At 46.3% G+C, this 23,355-nt stretch overlaps 1 protein-coding gene across 1 annotated transcript in view; it reads left to right on the top strand.

Moving 5' to 3' along the window:
• Positions 1–5,473: 5,473 nt before the first annotated feature.
• Positions 5,474–23,355, top strand: part of slc35d4 (solute carrier family 35 member D4) — a 151,831-nt gene continuing 133,949 nt past the window's right edge. The window contains exons 1-5 of the mRNA XM_078215930.1: positions 5,474–5,636; positions 12,482–12,528; positions 12,617–12,697; positions 13,666–13,747; positions 22,183–22,260. Of these exons, the coding sequence (XP_078072056.1) occupies positions 5,571–5,636; positions 12,482–12,528; positions 12,617–12,697; positions 13,666–13,747; positions 22,183–22,260 (354 nt within the window). The 5' untranslated portion in view covers positions 5,474–5,570. The remainder of the gene's footprint in view (positions 5,637–12,481; positions 12,529–12,616; positions 12,698–13,665; positions 13,748–22,182; positions 22,261–23,355) is intronic.

Below are 23,355 nucleotides of genomic sequence, written 5' to 3'. Positions count from 1 at the left end.
GATCCCCCCTCATCCTTCTAAACTCCAACGAGTACAAACCCAATCTCCTCAGCCTCTCCTCATAATCCAAACCCCTCATCTCCGGTATCAACCTGGTGAACCTTCTCTGCACTCCCTCCAATGCCAATATATCCTTCCTCATATAAGGGGACCAATACTGCACACAGTATTCCAGCTGCGGCCTCACCAATGCCCTGTACAGGTGCATCAAGACATCCCTGCTTTTATATTCTATCCCCTTCGCAATATAGGCCAACATCCCATTTGCCTTCTTGATCACCTGTTGTACCTGCAGACTGGGCTTTTGCGTCTCATGCACAAGGACCCCCAGGTCCCTTTGCACGGTAGCATGTTTTAATTTGTTTCCATTGAGATAGTAATCCCATTTGTTATTATTTCCTCCAAAGTGTATAACCTCGCATTTATCAACGTTATACTCCATTTGCCATATCCTCGCCCACTCACTCAGCCTGTCCAAATCTCTCTGCAGATCTTCTCCGTCCTCCACACGATTCACTTTTCCACTTATCTTTGTGTCGTCTGCAAACTTCGTTACCCTACACTCCGTCCCCTCCTCCAGATCATCTATATAAATGGTAAATAGTTGCGGCCCGAGTACCGATCCCTGCGGCACGCCACTAGTTACCTTCCTCCAACCGGAAAAACACCCATTTATTCCGACTCTTTGCTTCCTGTCGGATAGCCAGTCCCCAATCCACTTTAACACACTACCCCCAACTCCGTGTGCCCTAATCTTCTTCAGTAGCCTTTTATGGGGCACCTTATCAAACGCCTTTTGGAAATCCAAAAACACCGCATCCACCGGTTCTCCTCCATCAACCGCCCTAGTCACATCTTCATAAAAATCCAACATGTTCGTCAAGCACGACTTTCCCCTCATGAATCCATGCTGCGTCTGATTGATCGAACCATTTCTATCCAGATGCCCTGCTATCTCCTCTTTAATAATGGATTCCAGCATTTTCCCTACTACAGACGTTAAGCTGACCGGCCTATAGTTACCCGCCTTTTGTCTCCTTCCTTTTTTAAACAGCGGCGTAACATTAGCCGTTTTCCAATCAACCGGCACTACCCCAGAATGCAACGAGTTTTGATAAATAATCACTAACGCATCCACTATTACCTCTGACATTTCTTTCAATACCCTGGGATGCATTCCATCCGGACCCGGGGACTTATCCACCTTCAGTCCCATTAGTCTACCCAGCACTGCCTCTCTGGTAACATTAATTGTATTAAGTATTTCTCCTGCTGCCAACCCTCTATCGTTAATATTTGGCAAACTATTTGTGTCCTCCACCGTGAAGACCGACACAAAAAACTTATTTAAAGACTCAGCCATATCCTCATTTCCCACTATTAACTCCCCCCTCTCGTCCTCCAAGGGTCCAACATTCACTCTAGCCACTCTATTCCTTTTTATATATTTATAAAAACTTTTACTATCATTTTTTATATTAATTGCTAGCCTAGCTTCATAGTCTATCCTTCCTTTCTTTATCGCTTTCTTAGTCTCTCTTTGTTGTTTCTTAAATTTTTCCCAATCACTTGTTTCTCCACTATTTTTGGCCACTCTGTACGCAGCTGTTTTTATTTTAATACTCTCCTTTATTTCCTTCGTTATCCACGGCTGGTTCTCCCTTTTCTTACAATCCTTGTTTTTTGCTGGAATATATTTTTGCTGAGAACTGAAAAGGATCTCCTTAAAAATCCTCCACTGTTCCTCAGCTATCCTACCTGCCAGCCTGCTCTCCCAGTCTACCTTAGCCAATTCATCCCTCATCCTATCATATTTCCCTCTGTTCAAACAGAGGACACTGGTTTGGGACCAAACTTTCTCCTCTTCCATCTGAATCAGAAATTCGACCATATTGTGGTCACTAGACCCAAGAGGGTCCTTCACAATAAGATCCTTAATTCTACCTACCTCGTTACACAATACCAGATCCAAAATAGCTCGTTCCCTCGTCGGTTCCGTAACATGCTGTTCAAGGAAACTATCCCAAAAGCATTCTAAGAACTCTTCCTCCATTCCACCCTTACCGACTTGAGTCTGCTAGTCAATGTGCATGTTGAAGTCCCCCATGATTATTGCCGTTCCGTTTTTACACGCATCCCTTATCTGCTTGTTTATAGCCCTCCCTACCTCAACATTATTATTTGGGGGCCTATATACCACACCTACTAGTGTCTTTCTCCCTCTACTATTCCTCATCTCTACCCATAATGATTCCACGTTTTGTTCCTCAGAGCCTATGTCATCCCTCAGTACTACCCTGATATTATCTCTTATTAATAGCGCGACCCCACCACCTTTTCCTTCCTGTCTATTCTTCCTAAACACCTGATACCCCTGGATATTCATCTCCCAGTCCTGGTCACCTTTCAGCCACGTTTCTGTAATGGCCACTAGATCGTACCCACTCGTGCTGATTTGCACCATCAACTCATTTACCTTGTTCCGAATGCTTCGTGCATTCAGGCAAAGTGTCCTTATTCCAGCTTTTATCTGGACCCGCTTTGATGAGTCGCGAACACCCTCTCCCTCTACTCCCTTATCTAAATTACCGCCTTCATTCACTTGCACCCTCTCCTCTACCATTAATTTTGTAATTCCCCTTACCCCTGCATCCTCCACCCCATCAATTAGTTCCTTGATCCTAGTCAACTCTTCTAGCTCCCCTCCCCCCAACTTATCTAGTTTAAATTCTCCCCAGTAACCTTAGCCAACCTACCGGCCAGGATATTGGTCCCCGTGTGATTCAAGTTCCACCCGTTTTTTGTATACAGATCACCCCTGCCCCTAAAGAGGTCCCAATGGTCCAGGAACCTGAATCCCTGCCCCCTGCACCAGTCCCTCAGCCACACATTCATCTTCCACCTCACTCCATTCCTGCCCTCACCTTCCCGTGGCACAGGCAGTAATCCTGAGATTACTACCTTTGCTTTCCTCTTTCTCAGCTGTCTCCCTAATTCCCTGTACTCCCTTTTCATGACCCCTTCTCCCTTCCTACCCACATCAGCGGTACCAATATGTACCGCTACCTCAGGCTCCTCTCCCTCCCACCTCAGGATTTCCGGGACGCGACTAGCGACATCCTGGATCCCGGCCCCAGGGAGGCAGACCACCATGCGAGAATCCCGCCTACCTCCGCAGAAACGCCTGTCTGTCCCCTTCACCATCGAGTCCCCGATTAATACCGCCTTCCTCCTCTTTTCCTTAGCCCTCTGAGTTACAGGGCTGGACTCCACTGCGGAGACACGGCCACTGCTGCTTCCCCCAGGCGGGCTGTCCCCCCCAGCAGTACTCAAGCAGGAGTACTTGTTGTGCAGGGGCAAATCCACTGGGGTGCTCTCAACCACCCTAGCCTTACCCTTCCTGGCCATCACCCACTTGGCCTCCTCCCGTTGCCCTGGTGTGACCACCTGATGATAGCTCTTGTCTATCACCTCCTCATTCTCCCTCATCAGCCTAAGATCCTCGAGCTGCAGTTCCAGCTCCCTAACACGGTCCCTCAGGAACTGCAGCTCGACACACCCCTCACAGATGTGGATGTCCGGGAGGCCAGATGCCTCCAGGACCTCCCACATCCTACACTGGGAACAACACACTGGTTTCACACTCATACTGGACACTTTATGTCAAGTAAGACAGTGAAAAGTTAATAAGAGTGAAGCTGCTAGATTTTTATTTTATTCGTTCATGACATGTGTGCATTACAGGCTGGACGATTATTGATCGAGCAAGAGTGATCTTAACAATGGCATAGGGCTAGAGTTTCATCTTTGAGGTGGTTAGGAGGGAATACAGGTCCACCCTGCACCCCACCCCCCTACACTGCCTCAGGAGAAAGTGTTCACAAAGGCAAGGTCAGTATTGCTGGGGGCCGGGTTGCGGGCTGGAGTTGGAGGTTCCCTGAAGAAATGCAACAACGAGTCAGTCGAGCGCAGAGAGCCAATCCGAGAGCCGTCCCAGCTACCGCTCGGAAAATCCGGGCCAATAACCCAGAGATAAAGCAAACTTACAATATGATTGTACAATTAGCATGACCCTAACCACTAGGTACAAGGACTCATGAAAACGGAATGGAATCTTGTGGCATTTTTGATTCAGCTTCAGTGGAACGAATTGGTTTAAGATTTGTTCCTGTCTTTAACACTAGATGGCAGTCCACATTATCTTATGGTAAACTATTGAATTTGGGTTTTACATTTGTACCAGGAAAGCACAAATACTCTTGTTTATGTGATATTATTCCTGTTGTGTGCACCTGTGTGCTGCATATACCTGTCGTTATTTGATGTGTACACCTTTCCTAGGAAGCTGAAAGGGGCTCTGCTGGTTTAAGCAGCGCCGGTTTAGGTTTTGGTGAACAGTGTTGGCCTCTTTTAAGGTCAAACCAAATAAACAAACTCAAATTAAATCAGGACAAAGTAAAAGGGGCAGCTCCCCAAAAGGAGGGGGAACAGCCCGAACAAAAATCAAAGTACAAAGGAAACTTAAAAACATCAAATCATAATGTGATTATCAAGGTCAATAACGCACCCCAACCCCTGCGGTGCCCAACGGGCACGGAAGGCGTCAACCGTGCCTGTGGACACCGCATGCTCCCTCTCCAGCGACACCTGGCCGCGAATGTAGCCGCGGTAGAGGGGCAGACAGTCAGGATGGACGGCCCCCTCAATCGCCCGCTGCCTGGAACTGTAAATGGCGCGTTTCGCCAGGCCCAGGAGCAGGTTCACGAGGAGGTCGCCATCCCGAACCGCCCCTCTCTGCACCAGGTGTCCGTAGATCAGGAGCGTGGGACTGAAGTGCAAACAGAACATCAATAAAAGGTTTTTGAGGAAAACAAAAAAGGGAGTGCAACCTAAGACACAGAACATAGACATGGTCCACGGACTCCACAAGGCCACAGAAGGGGCAAGCTTCGGAGCCCGTGAACCAGTGAATCCTACGATTGTGCAGAACTGCTGCATGCATCACCCTCCACCCCAGTGTAACTGGGGGAGATCCCTCTGTAGAGGGACCTCCACTGGGGACCTCCGCCGCCCGACGGCAACAAGGCCCGCCAAGGTGTATCCGGGCGACAGGCGAGGACGCAGTAGTGGAAGGTGTGCAGCAGCAGCCCTTACAGGAAACGCCTCCGTGCGGTAGAAAAAGGCACGGAGGACATTTCCACGAGGCAGCTCATGCTGTGGGGCACCTGACCCAAGGAGGGGGGGGGGGGGGGTTGAGGCTTTGGGCCAATGTGGATTTCCGTCCGAGCAGGGGAACGCTCGGGCGGGATCCCACCGCACGCCTACACCGCCTCGAGATCGCGTGCACTTTTGGGGCCGAGCACGACCGGTGAACAGTGTTGGTGATAGGGCTGTGTTGTTGCAGAGTTGCTGGGTGCAGGGGCCTGTCTCTTTAAGACGCTGTCTCTTTAAGGGCCTGTCTCTTTAAGACGCTGTCCCGGATGAGGCGGTGTTGGTGTCGGTGATCGGGCTGTGGGGATGCGGCTCGGAGCCGGGATGGAGCCGCTGCTCCGGGTCTGATCCCAGGCCGGATGTGGTTCCGGGCGGCTGCGCTTTGCCTCTCGCTGCTGTTCATCGCTTCTTATTTCACCAACAAGGTGAGATGGCGCCGAATTCGGAACCCCAGCCCGTCCACCCAGACTCACCCCCCCCCCCCCCCGATTCACCCCCAGCATCGTGAGCCCAAACTCATCGTGAGCCCAAACTCACCCCTCGCCCAGACTGACCCCCAGCACTGTGCACCCAGACTGACCCCTGACCCCCAGCACTGTGCACCCAGACTGACCCCTGACCCCCAGCACTGTGCACCCAGACTGAACCCTGACCCCCAGCACTGTGCACCCAGACTGAACCCTGACCCCCAGCACTGTGCACCCAGACTGACCCCTGACCCCCAGCACTGTGCACCCAGACTGACCCCTGACCCCCAGCACTGTGCACCCAGACTAACCCCTGACCCCCAGCACTGTGCACCCAGACTGACCCCTGACCCCCAGCACTGTGCACCCAGACACACACCTCCCCCCCCCCCAGCCCAGCCCCGTCCACCCAGACTGACCCCCCAGATTCACCCCCCAGACTGACCCTAACCCCCAGCATCGTGAACCCAAACTCACCCCTAGCCCAGACTGACCCCCAGCACTGTGCACCCAGACTGACCCCTGACCCCCATCGCCCAGCACTGTGCACCCAGACTGACCCCATCCCCCAGTACTGTGCACCCAGACTGACCCCATGCACCGTCCACCCAGACTCTCTCCCCACCCCAGGCTGAGGCCCAGGCTGACCCCTGACCCCCAGCACCATGCACCCAGACTCACCTGTAGCCCAGACTGAGCCCCAACTCCCAGCGCTGTGCCCCCCCCCCCACAAATCCCTGGACTGACCCCAGACTGAGCCCCAATACCCAGACTCACCCCTGAGCCCCAACCCCCAGACTGAGCCCCAACCCCTAAACTGACCTCCCCACCCCAGCCCTTCACCCAGATCATCAATTGTCCTAAAGTGAGAGAGGCTGAGAGAGACTTTGGGTTTGTAGCATCTGGGAAAGTTGTCCCCTTGTTGCCTTGTTTATAATATGGAAATTGCATGATACCATAAACAGTAATAAACAAGTATATAAAACATGATCAGTGATACATTTACCTGTGATGCTGCTGCAGTAAATGACCAATTCCACTACCCTATAAAGAGAGGGGTAAAAATGATTATTACATTTGATTAATAGAAACTAAATTCTTCGACTTGTCAGAATTTAAAAAAGATAAATTTCCTCCATGTACATCTAGCCTAGAGCAATTGATATTTTTCTGATTTGTTTTAATTTCTCTGGCCTTTGTAGTGCACGTGGATTTACATCACAGTGATAAGCCATTCGGCCCATCATTCCTGTGCTGGCCAGAAAAGAACCATCCAGCCAAATTCCACCTTCCGTTATTGGTCCCTAGCCTACCAGGTTATGACATCTCCCGTGCATGTTCTAGAGTGTTTTCATTTCAAATGCAATTTAAGATTTCTGCCTCTGCCATTCTTTTACAAAGTCATAGAGGATTGAAGCATGGAAACAGGCCCTTCAGCCTAAATTGTCCATGCCGCCCAGTTTTTAACCATTAAGCTAGTCCCAATTGCCTGCATTTGGCCCATATCCCTCTATAGCCATCTTATCCATGTAACTGTCTAAATGCTTTTTAAAACACAAAATTGTACCCGCCTCTATTACTACCTCTGGCAGCTCGTTGCAGACACTCACCACCCTCTCTGTGAAAAAACTACCCCTCTGGACTCTTTTGTATCTCTCTCCTCTCACCATAAACTTATGCCCTCTAGTTTTGGACTCCCCTACTTTTGGGAAAAGATGTTGACTATCTACCTTGTCTATGCCCCTCATTTTGTATAGACCTCTATAAGATCACCCCTAAGCCTCCTACACTCCAAGGAAAGAAGTCCCAGTCTATCCAGCCTCTCCTTATAACTCAAACCATCTAGTCCCGGTAGCATCCTAGTAAATCCTTTCCGCACTCTGTTACAAACACCCACCATCTGCTGTTACAAAAAGTTACTCAAGTCCCAACTAACCCTTTGATCACTTACTCAATTCTGGTTTTTGCAGTCTAGTTGTGTTATTCCTTGCCAACAACCATACAGCCAACTTTTGCATCATCTACAAACTTTTTGATTTTGCATTCAGTCTAACTAGTGATACGCCATAGACAGCAAGGAGCACTTGCTGAGCTCTCTGAGACCCCAGTGTAAACAGCCTGCCAGCCGCAAAAACGTCGGTTGATCATAAGCCTTTGCTTTCTGCCGGCAAATGGATTTTGGATCCAATTTGTCATTCTCCTTTGGATCCCACTGGGTTTAATTTTCTGTAAGAGTTTTAACAACACCAGGTTAAAGTCCAACAGGTTTATTTGGTAGCAAATACCATTAGCTTTCGGAGCGCTGCTCCTTCGTCAGATGGAGTGGAAATGTGCTCTCAAACAGGGCAAAAATCAAGTTACAGAATACTGATTAGAATGCGAATCCCTACAGCTAGCCAGATCTTAAAGATACAGACAATGTGGGTGGAGGGAGCATTAAGCACAGGTTAAAGAGATGTGTATTGTCTCCAGACAGGACAGCCTGCAAGTCCAAGAGGCAAGCTGTGGGGGTTACTGATAATGTGACATAAATTCAACATCCCGGTTTAGGCCGTCCTCATCTGTGCGGAACTTGGCTATCAGTTTCTGCTCAGCGACTCTGCGCTGTCGTGTGCCGTGAAGGCTGCCTTGGAGAACACTTACCTGAAGATCAGAGGCTTAATGCCCATGACTGCTGAAGTGCTCCCCCACAGGAAGAGAACAGTCTTGCCTACTGATTGTCGACGGTGTTCATTCATCTGTTGTCGTAGCGTCTGCATGGTTTCCCCAATGTACCATGCCTCGGGACATCCTTTCCTGCAGCGTATCAGGTAGACAATGTTGGCCGAGTTGCAAGAGTAGGTAACGTGTTCCTGGTAGATGGTGTTCTCACGTGAGATGATGGCATCCGTGTCGATGATCCGGCACGTCTTGCAGAGGTTGCTGTGGCAGGGTTGTGTGGTGTCGTGGTCACGGTTCTCCTGAAGGCTGGGTAGTTTGCTGCGGACAATGGTCTGTTTGAGGTTGCGCGGTTGTTTGAAGGCAAGAAGTGGGAGTGTGGGGATGGCCTTGGCGAGATGTTCGTCTTCATCAATGACATGTTGAAGGCTCCGGAGGAGATGCCGTAGCTTCTCCGCTCCGGGGAAGTACTGGACGACGAAGGGTAGTCTGTCCACCGTGTCCCGTGTTTGTCTTCTGAGGAGGTCGTTGCGGTTTTTCGCTGTGGCGCGTCGGAACTGTTGACCGATGAGTCGAGCGCCATATCCTGTTCTTATGAGGGCATCTTTCAGCGTCTGGAGGTGTCTGTTGCGATCCTCCTCATCCGAGCAGATCCTGTGTATTCGGAGGGCTTGTCCGTAGGGGATGGCTTCTTTAACGTGTTCAGGGTGGAAGCTGGAGAAGTGGAGCATCGTGAGGTTATCCGTGGGCTTGCGGTACAGTGAGGTGCTGAGGTGACCGTCCTTAATGGAGACGCGTGTGTCCAAGAATGCAATTGATTCCGGAGAGTAGTTCATGGTGAGTCTGATGGTGGGATGGAACTTGTTGACGTTGTCATATAGTTGTTTCAGTGATTGCTCACCATGACTCCAAAGGAAGAAAATATCATCGATGTATCTAGTGTATAGCATCGGTTGAAGGTCCTGTGCAGTGAAGAAGTCTTGTTCGAACCTGTGCATGAAGATGTTGGCATATTGAGGTGCGAATTTGGTCCCCATGGCTGTTCCATGTGTCTGGATGAAGAACTGGTTGTTGAAGGTGAAGACATTGTGGTCCAGGATGAAGCGGATGAGTTGTAAAATTGCATCTGGAAACTGGCAGTTGACGGCGTTGAGTACTGAGGCCGTTGCAGCAATGCCATCATCGTGGGGGATGCTGGTGTAGAGTGCCGAGACATCCATTGTGACGAGGAGTGCTCCTGGTTCAACTGCTCCATGTGCGTTGAGTTTCTGTAGGAAGTCCGTAGTGTTGCGACAAAAGCGGGGGGTTCTTTGTACAATGGGTTTCAAGATGCAACAGACGAGCATCTCGCCAAGGCCAACCCCACACCCCCACTTCTTGCCTTCAAACAACCGCGCAACCTCAAACAGACCATTGTCTGCAGCAAACTACCCAGCCTTCAGGATAACAGTGACCACGACACCACACAACCCTGCCACAGCAACCTCTGCAAGACGTGCCGGATCATCGACACGGATGCCATCATCTCACGTGAGAACACCATCTACCAGGTACACGGTACCTACTCTTGCAACTCGGCCAACGTTGTCTACCTGATACGCTGCAGGAAAGGATGTCCCGAGGCATGGTACATTGGGGAAACCATGCAGACGCTACGACAACGGATGAATGAACACCGCTCGACAATCACCAGGCAAGACTGTTCTCTTCCTGTGGGGGAGTACTTCAGCAGTCACGAGCATTAAGCCTCTGATCTTTAGGTAAGCGTTCTCCAAGGCGGCCTTCACGACACATGACAGCGCAGAGTCGCTGAGCAGAGACTGATAGCCAAGTTCCGCACACATGAGGGCGGCCTAAACCGGGATGTTGGATTTATGTCACATTATCAGTAACCCCCACAGCTTGCCTCCTGGACTTGCAGGCTGTCCTGTCTGGAGACAATACACATCTCTTTAACCTGTGCTTAATGCTCCCTCCACCCACATTGTCTGTATCTTTAAGATCTGGCTGGCTGTAGGGATTCACATTCTAATCAGTATTCTGTAACTTGATTTTTGTGTCTCTGTGCCCTGTTTGAGAGCACATTTCCACTCCATCTGACGAAGGAGCAGCGCTCCGAAAGCTAATGGTATTTGCTACCAAATAAACCTGTTGGACTTTAAGCTGGTGTTGTTAAAACTCTTACTGTGTTCACCCCAGTCCAACGCCGGCATCTACACATCATTTTAATTTTCTGACCCGTCTACCATGTGTAGTCTTATCAAAAGCCTTGCTAAAATCTATGTCACTACATCAAATTCATTCCCCTTGTGATCTTCCTTGTTACCCCCTTAGGTCAGACAAGACCTTTTTTTGACAAATCAATGCTCGCCGTGACTTGGAGGTGGCACAGTGGTTAGCACTGCTGCCTCTCAGCGCCAGGGACCCAGGTTCAATTCCCAGCTTGGGTCAGTGTCTGTGCGGAGTTGGCACATTCTCCCTGTGCCTGCTCCGGTCTCCTCCCACAGTCCAAAAGACACGCTGGTTAGGTGCATTGGCAGTATTAAATTCTCCCTCAGTGTACCTGAACAGTGTGTGGCGACTAGGGGATTTTCGCAGTACCTTCACTGCAGTGTTAATGTAAGAATATTTGTGACAATAAATAAACTTTGTGTTGCCGGAGTGTTTGCCTGACGTTTAATCCTGGCTGAACCACGGCTTCCTTCAGTTAAACATTTGGAAGACCTCAGCCATTTCCTTCAGTTCTCACTCTAAACTCTCAGTTCCTCCCTGCTAATTTGATTCTCCCTCCCCAGCCACTTTTTAAAAAATCACTCATCGGAATGGATGAATTTTTACAAAAACCTGGTACAAATACAGTACCTCAGATCCAGCAACGTCGGCAATGAGGTGGTGCTGCATTTTGGATTTGGCCCTCAGGCCAAAGCATATGTAACTCTTAGTAATGTAGTTTAGGTTAGGCCAAGCTAGGTCAGGTGGGATCAAGGGTCACGTGGAATGTGGAAACAGTGGTGCACAAAGCAGATAACTAACTAGTCTAGAACTACACCCTGCCAATGCAGTGTCCAAGTAAGGTTTTCCTTTAAATTTTACTCGGTTAAAATTAATGTGTAGAACATTATTGCAACTCTAGGTTTTGAACAGCTGGACTTGAGACACTTGCGTTGTCACCATTACTGATACTAAGGTTGTACTTCATATTTATTTCATTAATTGAATTTAAAATTCCCCATGGTGGGATTTAAACTTGTGTCTCCAGGTTATTAATCCAGGCCTCTGGATTATTAGTCTAGTCTCACTATGCTACAATACTGTAACATGCCTTTGGCATAATCAATGTCAGAGGTAACCAACGTGCTCCTGGTTGGTCTCCCTATCCTCCACTCTCTGTAAACTTAACTCATCCAAAACTGTGCTGCCCATGCCTTAACTTGCACCAATTCTTGTTTTCCCCCTATCAGACTTTTAGTTAAGCGATGTCTCAATTTTAAAGTTATCAACCTCATGTTCAAATCTCTCCAGGGCTTTGTCACTCCGTACTTCCCACCTCTTCCAAAGCTACAACTCTGAGGGCAATGCTTTCCTCCAAATCTGGCTTTTTATGTATCCATCATTCCCATTCCAATCATCTGGTCTCTAAACTCTGGAACTCCCTCCCTAAACCTCCCCATCACTCCACTTTTTCTCTGCACCTTTTAAGATCCTTCTTAAAAACTTGATCATTTGACCAAGATTTCAGTAGTCACCCGGCCTAACATCTCCTTCCTTGGCTTGGTATCACTTTTTCCTGTGAAGTGTCTTGGGAGTTTTTGCTGTTTTAACAGCACTATATAAACGTAACGTGGGCCACTGAAACTGATCATTGTGTTTGTACACTCAAGGTTGTGCTACTGATTTCTGGATAATCTTTTGTAAGCTTAGGACAATGAGCCACAAGCCTGATATGCAGCGCTGTGTAAACCTAGTGGCTAATTCCTGTGCTGAATTCAGGGCAGTAAATGGCACTGCTCCCAACCTCACCCGATAAGCTCTCAAAGTTTCAATATCCATGTTTCTATGTCTACACCATTTCAGATATTTTGATTTGAAATGTTGGTCTTGCTGCAATCCGCAAATATCTTATTGATCCTGCGTTTCTTTTTCAGTATGTCCTTTCACTACTGAAGTTTACCTATCCCACAATTTTCCAAGGGTGAGTATTTTCCCACGGGTAATTCTTTGAATTAGTCCATAATTTGGATTGAATTATAATTGCGTCTTCACTCCCTTTTCTTTTACAGCTGGCAGACATTTGTGGGAAGTGTATTTCTTCTGATAGCCTGGAAACTAGGATGGGTGGAGATGAGCAGTAATGTTCTGTGGTAAGAAAATTGTGATCCTATTCATACCAACTAAAGCGCATTCTGGATTCAGGCTTTGGATCCAGCGATCCCTCACCTTTCACCCTCATTGCCTAGAATGAAGCTTAACGCATAATCACAAGTTTAAGCATAAACTCCCTAACTGTGAGCAAGTCACTCGGTTATGTTGAGCCGCTTTGAAGAAGGCAGTCCGCCACTGCCTTCTGAGGGCAACTGGTGATGGGCAATAAATGCCAGAGGCCCTGAATATCCTGCAAATGAATTTAAAAATAAGTCTAGCTCACCTTGTGCGTATTTGGGACCCATCACTAATAGCCCACCTATTATTTTGGATAGAAAGAGGAAGATAGATTTTCATTGGGAGTTTCCTCCAAGTCTCCCACCATAACGCTGAAAGGTGTTGAAAACATAAAACTGTACAGCACAGGAACAGGCCCTTTGGCCCACGATGTTGTGCCGAACACGATGCCAAATTAAACTAATCCCTTCTGCCTGTCGTTGGTGCATATCCCTCTATTCCTTGCGTATTCATGTGCCTGTCTAAAAGCCCCTTGAATGTCCCTGTTGTATCTTCCTACACCACCACCCCAGTTCCAGACACCTACCACTCTGTTTAAAAAAAAAACTTGCCCCTCGCCTCTCCTTTGAACTCCCTCCTCTCACCTTAGATGCACATCCTCTAGAAAGCTTGGATTGACTCCACGATAGAGTTTCTGCCAATCGGCTGAGTTTTTGGTGGCTGATTGGAAGAACTTTGAGGGAATTCTTTGCATTTGTACCCCAGCGGCTCGAGAAGCTGCAGTGTTATAAATCTGGGTTAGCAAATTATTGCTGAGAAATGGACTTCTATACTGCCAGGTGACCAAAAGAACACTCTTGGTTGAGTGACATTAGATCCAAGGAATGACGCATCTAGTTACATTTAACATTTGATTTTGTAGCTAACCTTGTTATTTAAACTTTGATAGGTCTGCCAAGGTTTCCTGGATCCCTGGTGCATTACTGTTTGTGGGTAATATTTATGCAGGCTCCCGGGCATTATCTAAACTGGTAAGGACTTTTCTTTGGTTTAGGAAGGGAAGCTTTGGGATAAGGAGATGGCTTGGATGAAGTTTTGTATTGGACAATTGCATACCATATTTAGACAGTTTAATTATATTTATACATGCTGTTGTTAAAAAGAAAATGTTGCATTTATATAGCGCCTTTCTAGGCCTCAGGATGATTCACCAAGTGCTATACAGCCAGTGAAGTACTTTAGAAATGTAATCACTGTTGGAAATGAGGCAGCCAATTTACACGTGAAAATATAATGCTAAATGGAGTATTCATGTTTGAAACATTGTGACTTAAAATAATTTGTACCCTCCTCTGAAGCTAGCTGCATCAGTATGGCCAGGTCCGGCATTTTACCTGCTGTTTCATCAGGTTAAAGGCACTACATAAATACAAATTATTGTGCTTTTGGTCAAAAGAAGTGCAGCAGATGATCTCGTCCCAAGTTCCGAGGCTGCATTCCCGTCGTATCACGCTGATGGAAGAATGCCAGTCACTGTGGTTTGTATTTGTAGAATTTTGGAATTGATGCTGTTAATGGGAAGCTTCTCCCACCAACATGTGTATCCGAAATTCGAGGGAGTACCTGCCCATGCACCAAAATTGTAAGCATCACGCCAGCAATTTCTGGCACGTGCATTTCTGCGTGAAGCTCTTCACCAGCAGCACAAACTTGGAAAATTGGCAGTTAAGTTTGATTCTGGAGTGTGTCGTGGTTGATTCACTTGTAAATTGAACCCTATCTGAGGACAAACTCCTGGTCACTGGAAACACTAGAAAACAACTCTTCGGTGGTCAGTTTTGTGCAGATGTGAATTTGGAAACATTGTATTATGCAATATGATTTTCTTTTCTCTCTCAATACAGTGAAGTGGCAAAAATGTAATGTTTTGCAAGTGTCTTTTCATTTCAAACCAGAAGAGAAAATGCTGGAAAATCTCAGCAGGTGTGACAGCATCCGTAAGGAGAGAAAAGAGCTGACGTTTCGAGTCCAGATGTCAGTTGGGTCATCTTTGGGTCATCTGGACTCCAAACGTCAGCTCTTTTCTCTCCTCACAGATGCTGCCAGACCTGCTGGGATTTTCCAGCATTTTCTCTTTTTTGGTTTCAGCTTCCAGCATCCGCAGTCATTTGCTTTTATCCAGTCTTTTTATTTAAGCTGTGGTAAATTGGAATTAGCCAGAGTTGCTGAGCTCTAATTTTGGAATATATTTCTGTAATATTAGATTCAACATGTGAGGAGTTGGCTGCCAGAGCTGGGTGTTGCATTGTTTTTGTCTTAACACGCCAATCATGTTAAACCAGTTTGATTACAGTCACAATAGTGGTATTTTGTTCAAGAAATATGTTTACAGCCTGGAGGCTGAATTGCAATGTAACCTGCATTGAAAAATCCATATACAGGAAAGTTGTGAACAGAATATTGAAAGAAATGTAATATTGAATTAAAATTGCAAATGAAAACGCCATTCCTACCTTACAGGCACTGAAGTGTTTATAAATTTAATCATTTAAGCACTAAAGATATGGAGTCATTATTACACTGAAGGAGACCATTTGGCCCATCAAGTCTATGCCAGCTCTTTGTAGAGCTATCCAGTCAGTTCCATTCCCCCACTCTATCTCCATTGCAAGTTTATTTTCTTTAGGTTCCTATCCAATTTCCTTTCAAACACCTCTGCTTCCATTACTCTGCATAAGAAGTAAGTTTCACATCCCCCTGTATCTCTTGCCCAAAACCTTAAGTCCTTGTCCTCTGTTTGTCTGTCTAATCTTATCTAAGCCGGTCATAATTTTGTACACCTCTATCTGATCTCCCTACAACCCCCTTTGCCCCAAAGAGAACAACCCTAGTTTCTCCAACCTAACCTTGCAGTTAAAACCCCTCTTTCCTGGAACCATTCTGGTAAATCTTCTCTGCACACTCAAAATACCCTGGTTACCAGAAGAGGAAGCAATAGTTTAAAGACTAAACAGAGCTTTATATATGTTCGGCGTCTTTTCCCTGTTTTTGTCCATTTATGAAGTCCAAGATCGCATTTGGTTTGCTAACTATCCTCTCCGTATGTCTTGCTAACTCCAAAGATCCACGCAATTAACCCCTTTGGTTCCCCCTGTCTCAGCACACACTTTATAACTGTGCCATTTAGTTTATATTGTCTCTTGCCATTCCTTATTCAAAAATGCATCACTTCACACATCTTTATCACTTATGAGCTCATTGTGCTAACCTATCTCTATGGGGTGAGGGAGGGGGCACAGATTTATAATGATTGAGTGAAGGATTGGAGGGAAGATGAGGAAGAATGTTTTCATCCAGAGGGTAGTCAGGGTCTGGAACTTATTGCCTGAAAGACTGTTAGAGGCAGAAACCCTCAACTCATTTAAAAGGTATCTCAAAGCACCTGAAGTCTCGTAACCTCCAGGGTTACAGATCAAGTACTGGAAAATGGGATTGAGAAGAGTGGCTTATTTTTGGCCAGTGCAGACAAAATGGACAGAGTGGCTTCCTCCTTTGTCATAAATGTTTCCACAGTTTCTAAATATCTGAAAAGGGGGAGTGTGTGGGGGAAGAGCAGGGGAGTGGCAGTATGTGAAATGCTCCTTGGGAGAACCAGCACAGACACAATGGACCGAATGTTATCCTCCTCAAAGAGTACAGCTTCAAATTAGTGAAAGGTGAGGCATTAAGAGATTCTTCTTCATGTAGCTTGAGATGAAGATCCGGATTTTGAGCAAAATGTCAGAATTTTTTAAGAAACCGGGAGGTTTGCTAGTGTTACACGGGAGGATTTAAACTAGATTGGCAGGGGGGGTGGGAACCAAAGCAAAGGTGAATTAACTGGAGAGTAGGGCCAGTAAGACTCAAAGAGCAGGCAAGGGTATGGTTGCTAATCAAAGGGTCTGGTGGACTGAAGTGCATTTGTTTCAATGCGAGAAGTGTAACAGGTAAGGCAGATGAACTCAGAGCTTGGATTAGTACTTGGAACTATGATGTTGCCATTACAGAGACTTGGTTAAGGGAGGGACAAGACTGGCAGCTTGACGTCCCAGGATATAGATGTTTCGGGCAGGATAGAGGGGGATGTAAAAGGGATGGGGGAATTGCACTACTGGTTAAGGAGAATATCACTTCTATACTGCGAGAGGACACCTCGTGTGTGTGTGTGTGTGGGGTGTGGGGTGGGGGGGGGGGGGGGAGGCTTGTGCAGCGAGGCAATATGGGTGGGGTCAGGAATAGGAAGGGTGTAGTCACAATGTGGGTTTACTATAGACCTCTCAACAGCCAGCGGGAGACAGAGGAACAGATGTGTAGGCAGAGTTTGGTAAGGTGTAAAAGTAACAAGGTTGTTGAGGTGGGAGATTTTAAGTTCCCCTATATTGACTGGGACTCAATTAGTGCTAGGGGCATGGATGGGGCAGAGTTTGTAAGGAGCATCCAGGAGGGCTTCTTGAAACAGTATGTAGATAGTCCAATTAGAGAAGGGGCCACACTGGACTTGGTATTGGGGAATGGGCCCGGACAGGTGGTCAACGTTTCAGTAGGAGAGCAGTTCGGGAACAGTGACCACAATTCAGTAAGCTTTAAGATACTGTTGGATAAAGATAAATGTTGTCCTCTTGTGAAGGTGCTAAATTGGGGTAAGACTAATTACAACAATATTGGGCAGGAACTGAAGAATGTAGATTGGGGGCAGATGTTTGAAGGCAAATCAACATCTGGCATGTGGGAGGCTTTCAAGTGTAAGTTGATAGGAATTCAGGACCGGCACATTCCTGTAAGGATGAAGGATAAGTATGGCAAGTTTCAGGAAGCTTGGATAACGAGAGATATTGTGAGCCTAGGCAAAGAGAAAAAGGAGGCATTTGTCAAGGCTAGGAAACTGGGAGCACATGAAGCAAGTGTGGAATACAAGGAAAGTAGAAAGAAACTTGAGCAAGGGGTAAGGAGGGCTAAAAGGGATCATGAAAAGACAGGATTAAGGAAATTCCCAAGCCTTTGTATACATGAATAAAGAGCAAGAGGGTAGCCAGGGAGAGGATTGGCCCACTCAAGGACAGGGAAGGGAATCTATGCATGGAGCCAGAGGAAATGGGCGAGGTATTACATGAGTACTTTGCCTTAGTATTCACCAAAGAGAAGGACTTGGTGGATGATGAGTCTGGGGAAGGATGTGTAGACGTGTTGAGATCAAAAAGGAGGTATTGAGGTTCTTGAGAAACCTTAAGGTAGACAAGTCCCCAGGGCCTGATGGGGATATACCCCAGAATACTGAGGGAGGCAAGGGAGGAAATTGCTGAGGCCTTGAGAGAAATTTTTGCATCCTCACTGGCTGCAGGGGAGGTCCCAGAGGATTGGAGAATAGCCAATGTTGTTCCTTTGTTTAAGAAGGATAGCAAGGATAATCTAGGTAATTACAGGCCGGTGAGCCTTACGTCAGTGGTAGGGAAATTATTGGAGAGGATTCTTAGAAAATAAGTGGACGTATTAGTGAGAGGCAACATAGTTTTGTGAAGGGGAGACTGTGTCTTACTAATTTGATCAAGTTTTTCGAGGAAGTGACATAGATGATTGATGAGGGTAGGGCAGTGGATGTTGTCTACATGGACTTCAGTAAGGCCTTTGATAAGGCCCCTCATGACAGACTGATGCAGAAGGTGAAGTCGCATGGGATCAGAGGTGAGCTGGCAAGCTGGATACTGAACTGGTTCAGTCTTGGAAGACAGAGGGTAGCAGTGGAAGCATGCGTTTCTGAATGGAGGGCTGTGACAAGTGGCATTCCTCAGGGATCAGTGCCGGGACCTTTGCTGTTTGTAATATATATAAATGATTTGGAGGAAAATGTAACTGGTTTGATTAGTAAGTTTGCCGACAACTCACAGGTTGGTGGAAATGCAGATAGCAATGAGGATCGTCGGAGGATACAGCAGGATATAGATCAGTTGGAGACTTGGGCGGGGAGATGGCCGATGGAGTTTAATCCAGACAAATGTGAGGTAATGCATTTTGGAAGGTCTAATACAGATGAGAAATATACAGTAAATGGCAGAACCCTGAAGAGTATTGATAGGCAAAGGGATCTGGGTGTACAGGTACATGGGTCACTGAAAGTGGCAACGCTGGTGGAGAAGATAGTCAAGAAGGCATACGGCATGCTTGCCTTCATCGGCCGGGGCACTGAGTTTAAAAATTGGCAAGTCATGTTGCAGCTTTATAGAACCTTAGTTAAGCTGCACTTGGAATATAGTGTTCAATTCTGGTTGCCACACTACCAGAAGGATGTGGAGGCTTTGAAGAAAAGATTTACCAGGATGTTGTCTGGTATGGAGGGCATTCACTACGAGGAGAGGTTGGAGAAACTTGGTTTGTTCTCACTGGAACGACGGAGGTTGAGGGGCGACCTGATAGAAGTCTACAAGATTGAGGGACATGGACAGTGGATAGTCAGAAGCTTTTTCCCAGGGTGTAAGAGACAATTTACAAGGGGGCACAGATTTAAGGTGCGAGGGGCAAAGTTTAAAGGAGATGTACGAGGCAAGTTTTTTTTTACACAGAAGCTGGTGGGTGTCTGGAACTCGCTATCAGGGGAGGTAGTGGAAGCAGATACGATAGTGACTTACAGGGCGTTTTGATAAATCCATGAATAGGATGGGAATAGAGGGATATGGTCCCCAGAAGGGTAGGGGGTTTTAGTTCAGTTGGGCGGCATGGTCGGTGCAGACTTGGAGGGCCGAAGGGCCTGTTCCTGTGCTGTAATTTTCTTTGTTCTTTGTTCTAGACAGTTAGATGCAGCAATGGGGAGGAAATAAGATTGTAGTGGATGAATTTGTTAAAATAGACCAAATGGGCTTCCTAGTCCATAAGTGTCTTGTGAACTGACAGCATATATTAATTTGTTTCCACATCAAGTTTGTGATTGGTTTCAACCTCATAGAATCCCAACAGTGTGGAAGGAGCCACCGTGCTGCCTCCCATCCAACCAATCCTGATTGGCTGTGGCAAGCTCCTTCCGGTCTGGTTCCATTCCTTTCTGCTACTCTCTGCCTGCTCCTATCCCTCAGCCCATAGCTGATTGGTCAACAGTGACAACATCCAGTACCAGTGACGTAAAATGGTTTTCCTTGTAAAACGCTGGCTCGCCGGACACGTTGCTTAAACTGAGGGTTTTAGCACTGAGAGCATCTGAATGAACACCAAGCTTTTGTAACCAGTTTCCTGTAGCTTCAGGGAATCCGTACACACTGAATCTACCAGACTCTCTTTATCTAACCTGCCAAATTCTTGAGTCAAACTTTTTACTGAACAACTCCCTGCTTCTTGTATCACTAAGGTGATGGTTATTCTGGAACGCTCCACTTGTATATTGAATTGGTTGACAGTGTAATGGTTTGTTTTTGAAAGGTAGAAAAGTGCTCTTTGGTTAAAGAGTATTCATATTGTATATTATATTTCAAAGCTGAATAATTTCAATCTCCAGTCAGAAGTGGAACTGCTTCACTTTGAAATATTTGTTTAAGTGGGTCGCTTAGCAGGAACTGGGGAAGCCCAACAGAATTGTTTAGTTACAAACATAAAAGACAACTTCTCATCTTACAATTGATTTCACAAGATTATTACAGGTGAGCGAGGTCATTGAGCCCATCATAATGCACGCAACCAGGCTGACCCTAGAATCTCCCCAGTGCAATTATATATTTCTTCAACGAAAACCGCAAATGCTGGAAAAACTCAGCAGGTCTGGTAGCCTGTGTGTAGAGAGGGAAAACAGTTAATGTTTCAACTCCACATGACTCTTCAGAACTAAAGAGGGGGGAAATATGTTGGATAATATACTTATTAGAGAGGGGGGGTGGAACAGTGATTAATTAGTGGGAACTGGGGGAGATTGCAACAAAGATGAAACAAAACTGAAGAGTAAGTGGCATGTGACTTGGAAGGGCACCAGGGACCCGGGTTCAATTCCCGGCTTGGGTCACTGTGTGGAGTTTGCATGTTCTCCCTGTGTCTCGGTGAGTTTCCTCCGGGTGCTCCGGTTTCCTCCCACAGTCTGAAAGACATGCTGGGTTAGGTGCATTGGCCATGCTAAATTCTCCCTCTACGTACCCGAACAGGCACTGGAGTGTGGTGACAAAGGGGTTTTACAGTAACTTCCATTGCAGTGTTAATGTAAGCCTATTTGTGACACTAATAAATAAATAAAATAATTTTCTTCAATGATTCCAGTATTATGGTCATTACAAACATTGATCTGTGTTTGTGAAGAAACATATCCTGGTCGGTCCTGAATTTATTTATGTTTCCTAGTTTGATCCTGGAGTTACATTTCTCATCCCTTCACCATCTTTCACATATGTGGCTGAGGCTATCTCTGGGATGTCTTCTTGTAAGACAGAAAAGTTTCCACATATTTCAACCTGTTGATCTTGCCAGTCCATTTTTTGGTACTTTTGTACTCTTCCGGCATTGCTCTCTCTCACACTTCTGTGACCGGAAGGAGATGCAACACTTAACACGCAGTTTGACCAGAGAACTGTGGAGACTCCCTCTGACTTGTATTCTACAGTTTTTTGTTTTGTCATTTGACATCCTATTAGTTTTGTAGATTGTTGCTGTAGTCTGTCTGGACGTGTTGAGCTATGTCAGCACCATTTATGGAATACATGCATCTTGCATTTTAAACATCCTTGCAATAATACTTCACATTTTATTCTTATGAAGTTCTATTTTGCTGTCTTTTTGAGTCACTTTTTATAAAAGTGTCCCCGGGCCATGTTTCTCTTGTTGCGTGTGCAGCCGGGTTCCTGTTGCTTTTGCGGGTACTCTGTGCCTTGGAAAGACAGTCCCTCTTGTTGGTTGTTGGCACTATAGATGTCTCCATTTACTTCAAGAGTTGTTGAGTATGTCATTTGCCTCCTGAATTTAATAAAAAAGGGACAAAACTGAAGTGAGAAGGAATGTCCAGATAGTAAAAGTGTAGAAGCTACCCGAGCATAAGAGAGAGCCCCAGTTCTGATCTCATTGCTGTCTTTTTTTCCAACAAATCTCTTATTTTGGTCTTTCAAGTTCTTAATGCCATTAGGTGGAGTGCAAAGTGCTTAACTTCCTCTCAATTCAAGAGGGCTGCTTCATGCTGATACTCCAAATGAAAGTAGCTTGTGTTTATTTAAGGTTGTTTAATTGTGCGCGCATGTACATATCAAAATACATTTACAGCTCGCTCTTCCGCCCTCTCTCTCCACTATTCAAGTGACAAGTGTAATGCATCCCCCTGTTGCGTCATGAATCCTTCTCAAATTCCTCTCTTCAGAAACCGTTCAGCTGCTGTTTGTTTTTGAGATTGGAGCCTTGCAGTCAAATTCCAGCAGCCTCCTGTTAGTTTGGAATGACCTTGATCTCTTCATTAACTTGTACTATTTATGTCTTCCAGCCTATCCCATTCTTCCTGCTGCTTCAGAATGCATCAGAGATTATTGTCAGCATCTTGATGAAAATCACCAGGAGAGAGGTACAGGCTAATGTTGTGTTTTTCCTTTCGATGTTCTGAGCTGTATTGGGATAGTTTTATTTTTGTTTTAGATGTTCAGCATGCAATTGGGCAGGAAAAGACCACTTACTCCATGAAGCTTGACACCATGATGGGCAGCACTACCTAACACCTTCCTGTTTCTCCCCTCCAACCATATATCAGATCATTTTTTTACTGACTGAATTTAAATTCCTGAATACATTGACGAGTGCTTCTGTGTTTCTAGAGAATGAGGTTTTGATGGCCTAAATATTTTTAAAAATTGATGTGCTATCGGTTTGTTAGCAAATTGACCCCAGTGTCAGCATAAATCAAACATCAAACAATAGGCAGAGGGATCTGGGTACACAGGTCACTGAAAGTGGCAACGCAGGGGGAGAAGTAGTCAAGAAGGCATATGGCATGCTTGCCTTCATCGGCCGAGGCATTGAGTTTAAAAATTGGCAAGTCATGTTGCAGCTTTATAGAACCTTAATTAGGCCGCGCTTGGAATATAGTGTTCAATTCTGGTTGCCACACTACCAGAAGGATGTGGAGGCTTTGGAGAGGGCACAGAAAATATTTACCAGGATGTTGCCTGGTATGGAGGGCATTAGCTATGAGGAGAGGTTGGAGAAACTTGGTTTGTTCTCACTGGAACGACGGAGGTTGAGGGGTGACCTGATAGAAGTCGACAAGATTGAGGGGCAGCACTGGATAGTGGACAGAGTGGATAGTCAGAAGCTTTTTCCCAGGGTGGAAGAGTCAATTACTAGGGGGCATAGGTTTAAGGTGCGAGGGACAAGAGCTAAAGGGGATGTACAAGGCAACTTTTTACACAGAGGGTGGTGGGTTCCTGGAACTCCCTGCCATGGTAGGTAGTGAAAGCAGATACGATAGTGAGTTTTAAGGGGCGTCTTGACAAATACATGAATAGGATGGGAATAGAGGGGTATGGTCCCCGGAAGGGCAGGGGGTTTTAGTTCAGTCGGACAGCATGGTCAATGCAGGCTTGGAGGGCCATAGGGCCTGTTCCTGTGCTGTAATTTTCTTTGTCCTATCTCACTTGGTATAGCCAGTTGTACCTGTTCATCT

Source organism: Mustelus asterias, chromosome 7 (assembly GCF_964213995.1).
Source record: "Mustelus asterias chromosome 7, sMusAst1.hap1.1, whole genome shotgun sequence".
Taxonomy (NCBI): Eukaryota; Metazoa; Chordata; class Chondrichthyes; order Carcharhiniformes; family Triakidae; genus Mustelus; species Mustelus asterias.
The sequence above is the reverse complement of the archived record's forward strand: the minus strand, read 5'-3'. Positions and strand labels throughout refer to the sequence as shown.